This window comes from Amphiura filiformis, chromosome 10 (genome assembly GCF_039555335.1).
Source record: "Amphiura filiformis chromosome 10, Afil_fr2py, whole genome shotgun sequence".
NCBI classification, from domain to species: domain Eukaryota; kingdom Metazoa; phylum Echinodermata; class Ophiuroidea; order Amphilepidida; family Amphiuridae; genus Amphiura; species Amphiura filiformis.
In genome coordinates, this window is record NC_092637.1 from 21,245,681 (window position 1) to 21,260,178 (window position 14,498).

General features: G+C 34.5%; 1 protein-coding gene across 2 annotated transcripts; it reads right to left on the reverse strand.

The window, feature by feature from the left end:
• Window positions 1–1,769: 1,769 nt before the first annotated feature.
• Window positions 1,770–12,743, reverse strand: LOC140162640 (sulfotransferase 1A3-like). 2 transcript variants are annotated; one of them, XM_072185914.1, is made up of 8 exons: window positions 12,573–12,743; window positions 7,556–7,590; window positions 6,547–6,714; window positions 5,410–5,537; window positions 4,782–5,016; window positions 3,819–3,913; window positions 2,949–3,183; window positions 1,770–2,445 (listed from the first exon to the last, which is right to left on the reverse strand). In XM_072185914.1, the coding sequence occupies exons 2-8, from the start codon at window positions 7,581–7,583 to the stop codon at window positions 2,339–2,341; spliced, it is 996 nt and encodes a 331-aa protein (XP_072042015.1). In that variant the 5' UTR covers window positions 7,584–7,590; window positions 12,573–12,743; the 3' UTR covers window positions 1,770–2,338. The 2 variants fall into 2 exon arrangements, with proteins under 2 accessions (XP_072042015.1, XP_072042017.1); XM_072185916.1 differs by lacking the exon at window positions 12,573–12,743 and adding an exon at window positions 11,825–11,903.
• Between the last annotated feature and the right edge of the window lie 1,755 nt (window positions 12,744–14,498).

Here is a 14,498-nt window from a genome sequence, read left to right on the forward strand (position 1 = left end):
TGATTGCGTTGTTGAAAGTTGACCATTTAAGTAACCAAAATTTAAAGAATCATCTAAAATATTTCCAAGCAAATCCCAGAAACATAGGTAAAACTCACTAGTGAAACCATCACTCCCAGGAGATTCATTTTTAGACATATCTTTTAAGGTTTTGTAACATTCGTCCAAAGTCAAACGCTTTTCACAAAGCTCTTGCTGTTGTAGAGAAAGCTTTGGAATCTCAATTTGATATTAAATATTAAATATTCCTCAATATCTTCATAACCGTCACCATCTTGTTTACTTAAGAAAAGATCTTCATAAAAGACTTTGATGTCACCAAGAAGATCTTTTTATGTTGTTTTAAGGACTTTATTAATAAGTATTTCATCAATTACCTTTTTTGAAACATTTCTTTTTTAAAAAAAAAAAAAAATATTTAGAGTTTTTTTCTCCTTCATCATAATACCTGTCTCTTGATCTCACAATACTACCATTAACTTTGTTTTTGTATATTTTCTCTAAATTTTTCTTCACTTCGCCATATTCGTGTTCAATTTCTTCTCCACCATATCTATCTTTTCTTCAAGGTCAATTAATCTTTTATTCAAAGATCTTTCACGTGCATTTCTTTCTCGATTTTTTGTGGTGGAATATGATATGGTTTCCGTTCGTAATTTGAACTTCATAAATTCCCAAAATTGTTGATCATTTAAATTAGTATATTCACGTTTTAAACATCTAAAATGACACTTTTAATTAAATTATAATAATTAATATCTTCTAGAAGACTATTATTGAACTTCAAAAAACCCGGCCCACGAGGCTCGGTATCACTCAAAGAAAACTTCATAATAATTGTTTGGTGATGGGACATAATACTTGGTACAATCTTACAATCTACTATATTCATTTTAAGCGAGTGCGGTATAAATCAATAATCAATACTTGATGCAGAATCGCGATTACGTGTTGACCATATGTAAGCTATTCTGGCAAGGTTTCTTGTACGAAAAATGTCTATTAAATTTATTTTTTTTAAAGAAGAAGATTTTTTATCCAAATTGATATCCATAGCTAAATTAGTAGTTTTCTATAATATTGCTTAATTGATCTTTGTCATTATTAGGAGCGTACACATTTAACAGGAAAAATGGGTTTTTTTTCGATACTAACTTTTGCTAAAATGAATCTTCCTTCCGAGTCACTTATCACTTGGACAAAAGTACATGTAATTGTTGGATTTACTAAAATAGCTACACCTTTACTATCGTTTGTTCCATGACTAAAAACAACATTACTTGACCATTCTCGTTTCCACTGTTTTTCTAACGCTTTACAGCAATGTGTTTCCCGAAGGAATATAATGTCTATTTTTTCTTCTTCATATACGTAAAGATTGCTTTAGGTTTTTTAACATTTCACAACCCACGGACATTTAGAGATGCAACATTTATACACGACATAAATAAGAAGTACAAATAATAAAGAATAATACTAATGTGACCCGGCAGCACAAACGAGCTGTAAATTCCCTAAATTGTATTCTGAGTTATGGTGTAAAATGTGTACGAAGGTCGTATTCATCGGTCACTTAAGCTGGCGCGACATCTGTCTTATTTTGATAGTCACAACACCAATCAATAATCCTATTATTGAAGTGGATAATAAGCTTCTACCTTAGATGGCTATAGAACTTTTAATAGCTCTGGTCTTTGTTTGCTTTTGCTAAATCCTTTTCAAGTGGTGGGTTATTTGTATACGTATGCATAACCAACAATTAACAATGAGAGAACCTTCTTAAACCTCGTTGACTTGGGGATGATTTGAAATGACCGCCAATTATGACTGTTTGATATTTATTGCCAGCAATGTGGAAAAAGAGACACACATAGAAACGAAAAAAGCTATAATTTTGTTGAAGGAGCAAAGTTTAACTAACCATAACTCCGCTTCTGGATATCGTTTGAAGTCAAATGATAAACCATTTTTAAGTTTATGATGTTTATTTTTAAACACGAAATAAAACAAAATTGACCGGGGGAGGAATTTACGGCTCATTCGCCGTGGACGGTCACAAATAATAACGAAATTTGAAATAACAAAAATGTAATCAAAAAGATAAACCCTGATCTACTTGATCAGTTTAGCGGGTGTCTACTCATCCGAAATACCAAAATGTTCACCAATCAGTTAACGTTCACCTTGCTTTTATAGCCAAGTTTTTCAAATAATTCTTAATATTTAATGTTTGTTAATTTTCCTTGTTTGCGCTTTAAGCTTTCGAGTTATACTATGGTGTAGGGATAATTCACTTATTGATGCGGACAACCTCTTTATCCCAGATCTGGGGTTTATTTTAGTAATCAAATGCAAGTCCACTACCAGCTAACTTTTCTTGAACAAATGCGTCAAATGCTTCATTTTGTGCCACAGTAAAATGATTTCTCCAGTCGCCAACTTTACCTATATATTTAATAAAGAAAAAGAAAAAAAAATCAAACGATAATGTCAAGATTTTTAAGGGCATTCCGTAAATTTCCATCGCCCCGGATCAAAATAAATTGACCAGCAGACCGGTTTCAGGCGACAGTTTTCTTCTTCATAGTCAATAGTAATATCAAATTTTATTAGCAGGTCAAGGGTAAGATTTTATCATTTTACAATGTCAAAACTGTGGCTACATCATAGATATCTCGGGCATCTCAGAGCATTACCTGGATTTTCCATATGAAAGTAATTAAGGTGTTCCATCAAAGCTTTCGCCGTGTGCTGCCACCTAGTGGTGGTTCCGGGAACGTTGCGTCCAGAAAGGCTGCTAATGATTTTGGTATATCATAACAAACCTGTCCACATAAATGAAAATCGCTCTTGTTAAATTTCGGCTCCCATCATGTGACACCCTCCTTGGACTGTCACCTGGCTCTATTGAAAGGCTGTTAATGATTTTGGTATATTATGTAACAAACCTTTTCTCATAAATGAAATCTTCTCTTGTTTAGGCTCCACAAGGGTGTCATCCTCCTCTTTCTTTGCTTGTTGGTCCAGTTGCTTACGAATACGATCACGCAATGAGTCAGGATTGGTCATGGGGTTTTTCTTCATGCTTTCAAATGAACAGTGGTCAACGATACCATTGATGACGTCATCAGTTAATGTGTAGTTCATGAATTCGGTTACTCTTTCAACAACTGCTTTTAGATCCTATCAATGAAACAATATTTAAACAGTGTGCACGTTAAAAACTGCGCCAGTTAAAAACTGTTAAAAGTGCGCCATAAAAGCGAGTTATCTAAACATAATGAAGACGTCCATGTTTTCATCGTTGGTATGGTTCTAACTACAGAGGGCGGCGTAACCAGTTTATTACAAAACAAAATCTGGTGGTTTTTTGAGTGTTTTTTGTTTGTTGTTGTTGTTTTTTGCTTTCGTTGCATACGTTATACAGGGTTTGTGATAGTCAAGCATAGATGAGTTGATCTCAATGTTTATCAACAAAGGTAAGGGACTTTCATTTCGCCCCAGTGGGTGCAAAATTGGACCTATGGCGTCACAATATTACTCTTTTGCCCATAGCTCTCCAACCATACATCATAGATAGTCAAAGTATACTTTTTCTAATTTTTATTACCAGAGGACTACGATGATGTGAGTTTTGAACAGGTCTGAGTAATTTTGAACCCTCTGTCCAAAGTTCAATGAGATTTTTCTACTAAAATGAGGGTACTATCAAAATGCCTAAATTAATCAGTATTACTCATCTACCACATTTTAAAATGATTTGCACAATTGTGGTGGGTATAAACTGAAATCAATTAGCATATCAAGATTATGGTTACCTTTTTCATATCTTCAAATTTTACAAAGAGAACATTTGGCTCATGTCGTAGATTCCAGTAGAACAAATAATGCTCCCACCATGGTCCAAAGGTAACTGTGAGGTATGAACATTAATTACATACATAAACAACGGAATACTCGTATTTTTTTTTTTTTTTTTTTTTTTTTGTTTTGTTTGTTTGTTTGTTTGTTTGTTGTTGGTTTTTTTTGGGCTCTCTGATTTGAGTGTCAAATCACCACTGTTCCACCACACGTAAAGTGGCTCGTTACTGACCAAATGGCAAATCCCCAACTTAAAAAGGATATCGTCAACAGAATAATGCATATCTAAAGCAATAATGTGTGATTTGCATAACGAATAGATTCATATTTAAATGTTAGTTTTCATTGATCGATTGCCCCCTTTCAATTTCGCGCAAAATGCAAAAACAAAAGTTATTGATTCCAACGCCTACAGTGCGTGTATTAGCTCGCATATCGTATATCAGATATAGCATTGCGCGGAGCATCACGCAGCAGGAACGTATATATATTATAAGACGTACCACGTATAGCGATATGGGCACAATTTACATTATACGTCACCGATTCAAAGATACAATTACATATGAGCTGACGTTCACGATACATGTTAGCAAGCACTCGATCGGTGAACTCTGAATAAAGCCGGATATCTCCGGATTTAAAATAAAAACTTAAATTTTACTGCATTCTACTGAGAAATTCGAAACAAATGAGGGCGTCGTTGTGGAGCTACATGAACATGGGTGAGCAGTGCATGGAAACTATCTTCACACAAAACAAATAATACATCTTAAACAGGAAGCCCCGCTTGGCCAGTTCGCCACAGAAGAACTGACTTACATCTGTTACTTTGATGACAGACATAACAGAATTTACATGGATACATTTTAACCCTAAGGAACTTTAACCAAAAGTGGGGCTTCCACTTTAAAACCTACTTTTTCCTGTGTAGAAATCTTCAAAGAAGTCATTCCACGACTTTGGTGTGGGCAAAGCTTGATGCATAGTATGATAATAGTAATAAGATACACACATATCCTTAGGATTCCTGGCAACGTATACTATCCTTGCCTTCTTCTTGAAGACGTCTGGTGGTAGTAGATGCCCTGGCAGGTGAGATTTGATGGTCCTTGGGGACTTCATTTTATCCACGATTTCATATGTTTCGGGAATCTGTATTCACGGAATAGATGTTATGCGTTAATGCAGATCTACGTATCATGGTATCACTTGGCCGCACATTTATACACTTGGACAGCATTCCATCCATAATATACCCTATTCATGAGCTGTTGAATAGCCTATTTGATTTGGCACGAGTTTTAAGATCATGAGCCCTCGACCAAATTTATTTCCGCGCAAAATACCGGGCAAAAATACCATTGACGAACACCTCACGTCACCTGATTAATTGGTCAGGAGAACACATGTTATCTTCTATGTACACCTCAAAAACACAATTGCTTTCACCTTGCCATTTGGACTATTATGCTTGATTTCAAAATGATAATATGTTGAATTATTTAGGTTGCCAACTAATACTCCCTTTAAGAAGCAAGAACGTACATCTGATCCTTGAAAGAATGATGTAGCTTCAATGAATGGTACCCGGAAGTACGTATGAGTCTTGTTGAGTTTCTCCAAGTCTCCTCCGTTAGCGATGGCTGACACTACTTCTTGGAGCCAAGTTGTTCCTGTTTTGTGAAAAGGAAGAGGCCATAAGGGGATGTGCAATAATTATGAGCCGGGGGTGGGGGTAAAATTTCCGAACGGCCTGCCAAAATGGCTCCCCACACGACCTGCCAAAATCGCCCTGCCCCCCCCTTTCGGCACCTTAAATGGCCTAGATATATGTTGCGAGCGCAGCGAGCAGGAAAATTTGCATATTAAAGCGTTTCCGTACTGTTTTCCTAAGCCTTTTTAGAACGTTTTATTTAAAAGGCGCCCCATCAATGTGTGCCAAAAATCGCTTGCCCTCTCTCGGCTGGTCAAAAATTGGTTGCCCCCCTTTCGGCTAACCAAAAAGTTCTTGCCCCCCCATTTTACCCTCCCCAGGGCTCCTAATTATAAAAATAACTTAAATAATACACTGCAAAAAATATTTCACTCCACAATGAGTAAAAAGGTCACAGCTCAACAGTTGAGTAAAAATATTACTCTGAGGGACATGACAATACAAAAGTGCACTAAAATTGTGAATTAAGCAAATTATATGTTTGAGATTTCTTATGTTAAAGGGAGTAACTTGACACCAGTTTCAATGAAATCGGACCATTTGTAATTTTGCGCATGAAATTTGTTTACATTTTGACCTACTCGACCATATATATTTCCTGAACTAAGCACTGCAGAAAAATATGATAAATAACTTTTTTACTCCCTGTGTTGAACAATTTGAGACACATTACAACATGATGAGACTATTGTTAAGTTTTGGCCCCATGTGACCTTCGACCCCTCGTGGGAACCACAGTAGCATAGAAAAAAATGGAACCAATCATTTTTGGTCAAATCATTGGTTCCACTAATGTAGGATAATAAAATTCCAACCCATAGCGCCCTGTACTAGAAGTGGTGCAACAGTATAGAAAGGTGTAATGGAGTATAAGAGTGGGTAGAAAAGTGGAGGAGAGGAAAAGTAGGAAGTGAATTGATAGAGAAGAAAAGGGGCGAATGAAGAGAGATTCTAAATGGTTTATCTACCTGCTTTGGCATACGAAACAACAAATACATCCTCTGGTCGGGCTTCCCACGTTTCCAAAGCTTGCAGCACAGATGGCTTAAATACGCCCAATGGAAAGATCACTCCTTTATACTCGTGCATTACTATTTCCCTTTTCTTGGGTACGTATTGCTCAAGAAGCTCTTTTACTGTGTGCAAAATATCAATCAATATCAGCAAGAAAGATAAGAATGATAGAATATCATAATTATATTACTTTTAATTTGTATTGATTATTGTTTCAACCGGATGTAACTTCTTCAATTAAATTAAATTAAATTTAAATACACATTATACACCACATAATTATAAAGTAAGCCAAAGAATTAAGGTAAGCACTTGTGTTCACCCCTGTACATCCTATATAAATAAAGACAGGTATGTCAAAATTAAAACAATAAAAGAGAATTAAATAAACGGTGATCTAAAACCTAATGAAGAAACGAAATTAAAAGTTCTAATCAATGACAGTACGACACACGTTTTAACGTGCTAATCAATGGAAGCAAATCGCAAACGCTTTGTGTACAAATTAATAGGGCATGCGATGGAGCAAACTGCAATTTTTAAAATGACATCTTCCTTGGATTTTTGGATCTTCGTGCTTTTATTGCAGAACAAATTCAACAAATGCGGTCTTATATTCGAGCTAAAAGATACAGCTGTTGGCTGCTGGTTCCAATTATGACATATCTGTCTTTGTTTAGGATATACAGGTGGTGAACATAACTGGTACCTTAATTTTTTGGCTTACTGTATATGTATACGTGGTAAATTAAAAACGTATCTATCTATTAGCTAATATCTAATCTAATCTACATTCCAATGCATAAAAGAATACACGAATGATACATAATTATTTGATTTTGATGGATACTAAGTAATTTCAGAATATAATAATGAATAGCTTCCTCGAGGTTTATAGTAAGTTATCTTTATAGTCATGAACCATAATTTGGGCTAGGAATCTTCAAGATATGAATAACTTACTTCTTTCGGATCCGAGGACTTCCTCCATTTTCAGTCTGTAAGTAAATGTAATAATAGTATCGTTTAATGTTATAAGATAATGTTTTGTGGAAAGAGTATAAGAGGTAGTCCATGTCAACTCCATGGATGTGCACCGCAACACCTCTTCATTTTTTTCTCTGTCTGTGTGGTGCTAGATATTGGTGAGAAAGTAAAATCCTGAAAATTTGAGCTTCATATTCCATTTCGTTTTCCCGTGGTAGCAAGACGATGTTTGGAGGGCCATAAATGTATAAAGGGAACCCATACAACTTTTAAAAATATGTATCCTAGGGTACTTCTTTGTGTCAGAACTCCAAAAGTAAGAATAATTTTAATGTCCATTTTTGGTCAGTCAAAGCCCTTTGGTGGGACATTACTCTTATTCCATATTGAGCCTATTAGAATACTATTAGCTGAGATAATACCCATGCAAAACCCCAATTGTAAATTTTGTGTATATTTTGACCCCCCTGAAAACCAATGTCAGACATTATGCCCCACCATGAACTTCAGTAATGTTGAAAATATGTCCTTGGACAACATTTCTGAGAGATATTGGCTTTGGGTCTCGATGGCTTTAACACATTTGTTAGGTTTACCTACTCCATAGAGTTGTACATTAAGAGTCGTTACATGCAAAATCAACAATGTGTACAACTCTATGGAGTAGACAAACCTAACTAATGTGTTAAATTTACAAAATAATAAAAATAACTTTTTTTCTTTTTCTAGATGCTTATTTTCAATTCTCATAATTTTTCTCATACTTCAATGAAAAACAAAAGAAATAGATTTGCAAATCCTCAATAAAACAAAATCAAACAAAAGAATAACCTTTTTTCTAGATGCTTATTCTCAATTCTCATACTTTTCTTTATAATACAATGAAAAACAAAAGAAATAGATTTACAAATCCTACTATAACAAAGTCAAACAGAAGAATAACTTTTTTTATACATGCTTATTTTCAATTCTCATATTTTCCTCATAATATAGGGTGCACAACTTATAAGTTCCCCCCTACATATTTTTTAAAATAAATCGAAAACTATTTGACGAAATGCAAACCTGTAAAATGATATGGGTAATATTTGTTTTACACATGTGGAACAAATTTTAGCGTCACACGTCATTGCGTTCAATCACAATGGTTCAGTATGTAAAAAAAGGAGACCGTTTTAAACAGTGTTAAAAATTGCATCTGAGTCCATAGGACTCAATTCTCAAACAATACAGTAGGCCAGGGATATTCATGTGTTTGTAAAAGAAAACGTACAATCTTTGGTATTCTTCTTCTTCTTCTTAAAAGGCAAAGCAGATGTTTTATTCTTTTCTTTTTAATGATAAATGTCTGAGATGGAAGGGATATGTACTGCAGTGAGAATAGACCACATCGCCAGTAGTTCATCACATGTGAAAAGTCACATTTTAATAATGCCGCGTTTGCCCGAATTTATTCGCGGTAGAGCAATAGGTTTGCTGGATGAAAATGTACTGGTGAAAGAAATTGCTCGTCGTATGGGCCAGCAACATCTCCTGACATGAACCACATTGAGCATCTTTGGGACCATGTTAAAAATGAGGTTGACCACCTTATCAATGAAAACACAACACTGCAAGAGCTAACCCGAGCAATCCAACATGTATGGAACAACATGGACCAGCAACGGGTCCGGAATTTAATAAACAGCATGCGGCGACGTTGCAATGCACTTGCCAACCGTGCAGGAGGACACATCCCCTACTAAACATCTAGACTTTAAGTTTTATTTCCAATACAAACACATGGACAGGCCTAACATACTGTATTATTTGACAATTGACTCCTATGGACTCAGGTGCAACTTTTAAAACTCCCTCTTTTTTACATAATGAACCATTGTGGCCAAACGCAATGATGTGTGACACTAAAAATTGGCCCATATTTGTAAAACAAATAAGGTTACTCATAACTTTTTACAATTTTACATTTCGTTAAATAATGTTCGATTTATTTCAAAAAGCATTAGGGGAAACTTATAAGTTGTGCACTGTATATAATGCAAAAAAGAAATAGATTTACAAATCCTAATAAAACAAAGTCAAACATAAGAATAACTCTTTTTCTACAAGGTTATTTTCATTTTAATTATTTTCCTCATAATACAATGAAAAACACAGAAATAGATTTACAAATCCTAATAAAACAAAGTCAAACATAAAAATAACCTTTTTTCTAGATGCTCATTTTCATATCTCATAATTTTCCTCATAATACAATGAAAACCAAAAGAAAAAGATTTACAAATCCTAATAAAACAAAGCCAAACATAAGAATAACTTTTTTTCTACATGCTTATTTTCATTTCTCATAATTTCCCTCATAATATAATGAAAAACAAAAGAAATAGGTTTTGAAATCCTAATAAAACAAAGTCAAACATAAGAATAACTTTTTTCTTGATGCTTTTTTTTTTCAATTCTCATACCTTTCTTCATCATACAATGAAAATCAAAAGAGATACATTTACAAGACCTTTCTTTCTTTATTTGTTTATTTCCAGAAAAGACTTGTTTCCAGTCTGTTAAACCACTAATCCACATTTTGTATAGTTTTAATGCTGCATAGTACAGTCAAACTACATGGCCTGGTTTCCTTTAATAGACCATTATTAAACTCTGAAGACCTGTTAGTTTACATGTTTAACAAACATTCCGTTACCATGGTTACTGACCTTACATCAAAAGATAAGGTCAAGGGCACCCAGGCAAAAATAATTCATGGGTATTCCCAAAATTCGCTACTGGTTGCTATGCAAATCATGCCATGAACATGGCATGTTCATGCCATGAACATGGCAAGACATTCTGATTCTTTTGTTTTGTATATGGCATGAAAATCCTCTATCAAGGATTCATGGGTCGTTAAATTTGAACCCATTAAAATTGTAATTGACGCCCTTGAATAAAAATTAATGGGCATGGAAGTAAAGAAAATTTGACATTGACCATGATTCATGCCATGAGTTACCCATGAATAAGGCATTTATGGGCATGAAAGTAGAGAGAATTTGACATTGACCGCGATTCATGCCCATGAGTTACCCATGAACATGCCCTGAACATGTCAAGGCTCTGACTACACGCATGACAAACAAAAAAGCATGCAAGGGCATGAATATTCATGGGTGAGCATGAACAACCCATCAAATTTTCCCAAATTCATGAAAATTCATGCCCGTTGCTAGCGAAAATAGGGCATGTTATTGGCATGTTCATGGCAAGATCTTGGCATGTTCATGGGCATGACTCATGCCTAAATTTTTGCCTGGGCAGTGTGTATTACTCTAAAAAACAAAACCAAAACCCTTTAGACTACCAGAATAGGAACTTTAATCAGTCAGAAATATTAAATACAACTATTATTATTATTATTGTTATTATTATTATTATTATTATTACTACTATTATTATTATTATTAGTAGTAGAAGTAGTAGTAGTAGTAGTAGTAGTAGTAGTAGTAGTAGTAGTAGTAGTAGTAGTAGTAGTAGTAGTAGTAGTAGTAGTAGTAGTAGTAGTAGTAGTAGTAGTAGTAGTAGACCTTGGAAAATAAATACTAATCTATTTTACTGAAATGTTATAATATGGCTTTAAGCGAACACGATTTTATGCTATTTGGTGCATGGCAGATAATTAAGTTTAAGTTCTAGGGAAGTATCGGCAATTAACAAAAGTTGAACAGGTCATTAACAACAACTGATTTGTCATAAAACATGTTGAAAATATACCGATGCCACTCATTGCAAATAACTCAATATTAAGAACAAACAAATGCTATATACTGCAAGGGCTGAACCTCCAACCTTCTACGTGACTGCCAATAAATTAGCAAAAATTATAAAAGTACGCTCGTACAATGCCATATATTTACCCCCCTATATGATGCATTTAAATGTGCATGCAGTGGAAACAATATGAAATCTGTTCATACAAAATTCCTGATAACACGTACACGTAAATATTCAAGCCCCCTGAATATTTTATACAAGTAAGACCTGATAACACAAAATCCTGTTAACATACACTAAAATGTGAGGCCTGACCGTTTTAATTTGTGTTAACGAGGTATCGAGGTTCCATACCATGCCCAACATAAACGGTACAATCGATAACGTACACCAGTAAGCTTATAATTATAAGCTTGCCACATTTGTGGAGCTTATCAAAGTATTGGTAACTCAATAATTATGTTCACAAGCATACATTACCAGTAACTAAATTTATCTCCTGTAATCATGCAAGCCTGTATTTGTCCATTTTAGTCCTTCATTTTCTATAAATATGAACAGTTTTATACATCCATTACAATATACTACCGTAGCACAAGATGGCCGTTGGTATTTTTCAAATCTAGAGGAATGTAGTCATGTGACTTCAGTGTGACTTATTATGTAAACATCACATGACCGCATTAAAGTACATTTAAAGTACATTGAAAAGCACATTTTAAGTACGCTTACATTGCTGACAATACCACCGGAGAAAACCAGTCCAGATAAAGTATACATAACGTACTGATAAAGTATATTTAAAGTACACACTGATGTTCAAAATTTGGTTAAGTCCAAAATAAGCACAATTAAAGTATACTCACTGACACTGGAAAAAGTCCAAATAAAGTACAGTTAAAGCATAACAAAATTCCCATATTTATCAAAATATTCATAAAGTATAATTAAAGTCATATAGAGCACATTTAAAGTACCTTTAAAGTACACGGTTTTTCCAGGATATGAAAAATAAGCACATTTAAAGTACCATTTATATGTACTAATTACCCAGAAAGTACAGTTAAAGTACCCATAAAGTGCAGATAAAGTACATTTTAATGTGCTTTATTTGGTCCAGGAAATGCAGGGCAAACGATTTTCGCACAGATATTTGCATGGGCACCACGATCGATATAGTTTAGTTCGTTAATTCGTGAATTCATAATCAGAGTTAAAACTTACTTACCTTTAATTGGCCTAAAAATAGATACAATAACAGAATCAATCCACTGTATCCACACACCGTTCAACCAAATGGTACATACAAAGGCAATACGCGAACAGTGAAGGATATTCCATACAAACCCGATAGAACACAGTCAAAATATGACGGATATTAAACGTATTTTGGAACAAACAAGGCAATAGTCAGTGAGGCAAGATATCCCACAGGCTTTCAATATCCTCACAGTGAAATGTTAAGGAATTCAATAGAGGGCGTGAATGTGATTGAGGCCTGAAAACCTCATACTAAATCCTGACATAGGTATAATAGTGCTATCCTCTGCCAAAATTATTTAGTTGCTAATTTTAATACGCAAGTGAAAAAAAAATAGTGAAGTAGTAACAATTTCGTCTCTAGTTGCATAATGTCAAGTTACAGGCTATTTTATAATCAATTGTACATAACCCCTATTTATTATACATGAAACTTAAGCAGTTTTTGAACAACATCATTAAGGGATGGGATACCTCTTTGAAACTACTTGGTACTCTAGGTCGGTAAACATGAGTGAGATTTAATCTTCCCCTAGAGAAGTCCGTTTCAGAAGACTGAGCTCCAGCGAGTGCCATCTTCAGGGCTCTGGAGATGACACTCGCTGGAGTTCCGAAAGCTCAGCCTTCTGAAAAGGACTTCTCTAGAGGAAGATTAAATCGCACTCATGTTTACCGACCTAGAGTACCAAGTAGTTTCAAATAGGTAAAATTAAAAAATAATCTTTACCACCACAAGGTACCATATTCGTGCAAACATAACAATATTTCAACATTACTCTCCTATAAGCAATCTATTTGAGCCGAGAAACATGCATAGATAACTTAGCCTTTTTAAAACCAGGTGAAAAACTATATATGTGTTTAACCAGTGTTGCCAGAAAGTGTTGTTTTCAAAAATATGCATCTTCTACATGTTTACTTCTAAGGGAACAATCCAAAAGTTAAATGACGTCTTAAACGGAAAGTGCTTTCGTCAGGAGACTGGTCCATTCCCTCCCTCTCTATCTGTAACGTAAGTATGAAATATTAAAAATTCCAACCTCAAAAGATCAACTTTGTCCAATATTTAATTAAAATATTTACACATATTACATGCGATATTACACGCAATTGGTCCGACAGAAATCAACGTTTTGAGGTTACGTAATATCCTGTAAACAGGTGTTGGCAGAATGTTAGCATTTTTAATACATTGTTCAATTTATAGCATAATGTTCAGTTGCTAACACCATCCAAAACAGGTTTGGACATGTTATGCCAGCTTGGGATATGAAGGTGTTACCAGGTTTAGTAATCAAATGAAAGTCCACTCCCAGCAAGTTTTTCTTCTACAAAGACGTCAAAGGCTTCGTTTTGTGCCACAGTGAAGTGATTTCTCCAGTCACCAACTTTACCTTATTAAAGAAAGAAAAAAAGAAACAAACGATAAGATCAAGATTCACCGATATTAAATGCATGTTATGTGTATTTAGAGCTTTCCGCTCGAGACACCGCAAAATTGATCACAAGTGTTCAACTGACTTTCCCAACAAACACAAAACGTTTTCGACATCATTCGCAAAAGGTTATAAAAGGTTGTCAGAAAACGTTTAAATGTCGGGTTATATAAAGGGTATATTAAGAGTATAAAACGTTGTCATAGCCTTAAAAAACATTTTTTGGTAATCTACTGCTCAGCAAACAAAAACGTTTTACAGAAAACGTTTAAATGTTGGGTTATATAAAGGGTGTAAAAACGTTTTAATAACATTCCAAAAACATTCTTGAAAACTTGATACAAAACATTCTAAACAGAATATTATTTGGGGGTTGAAAAAATATTTTGCGAAAAATGTTTGCTCACAATAACGTTTTAAAAACGTTTTCATGACCTTTATTTAACCCGACATTTAAA

What these genes read in the sequence shown, in the direction of transcription:
- LOC140162640 (XM_072185914.1), bottom strand. Translation starts at nt 7,583, where the DNA reads ATGGAGGAAGTCCTCGGATCCGAAAGAA. An exon ending in TGTTTCGTATGCCAAAGCAG is followed by an intron (nt 5,538 to 6,546) that starts GTAGATAAACCA and finishes TTCACAAAACAG; the next exon opens with GAACAACTTGGCTCCAAGAA. An exon ending in GATTTCATTTATGAGAAAAG is followed by an intron (nt 2,446 to 2,948) that starts GTTTGTTACATA and finishes TTAAATATATAG; the next exon opens with GTAAAGTTGGCGACTGGAGA.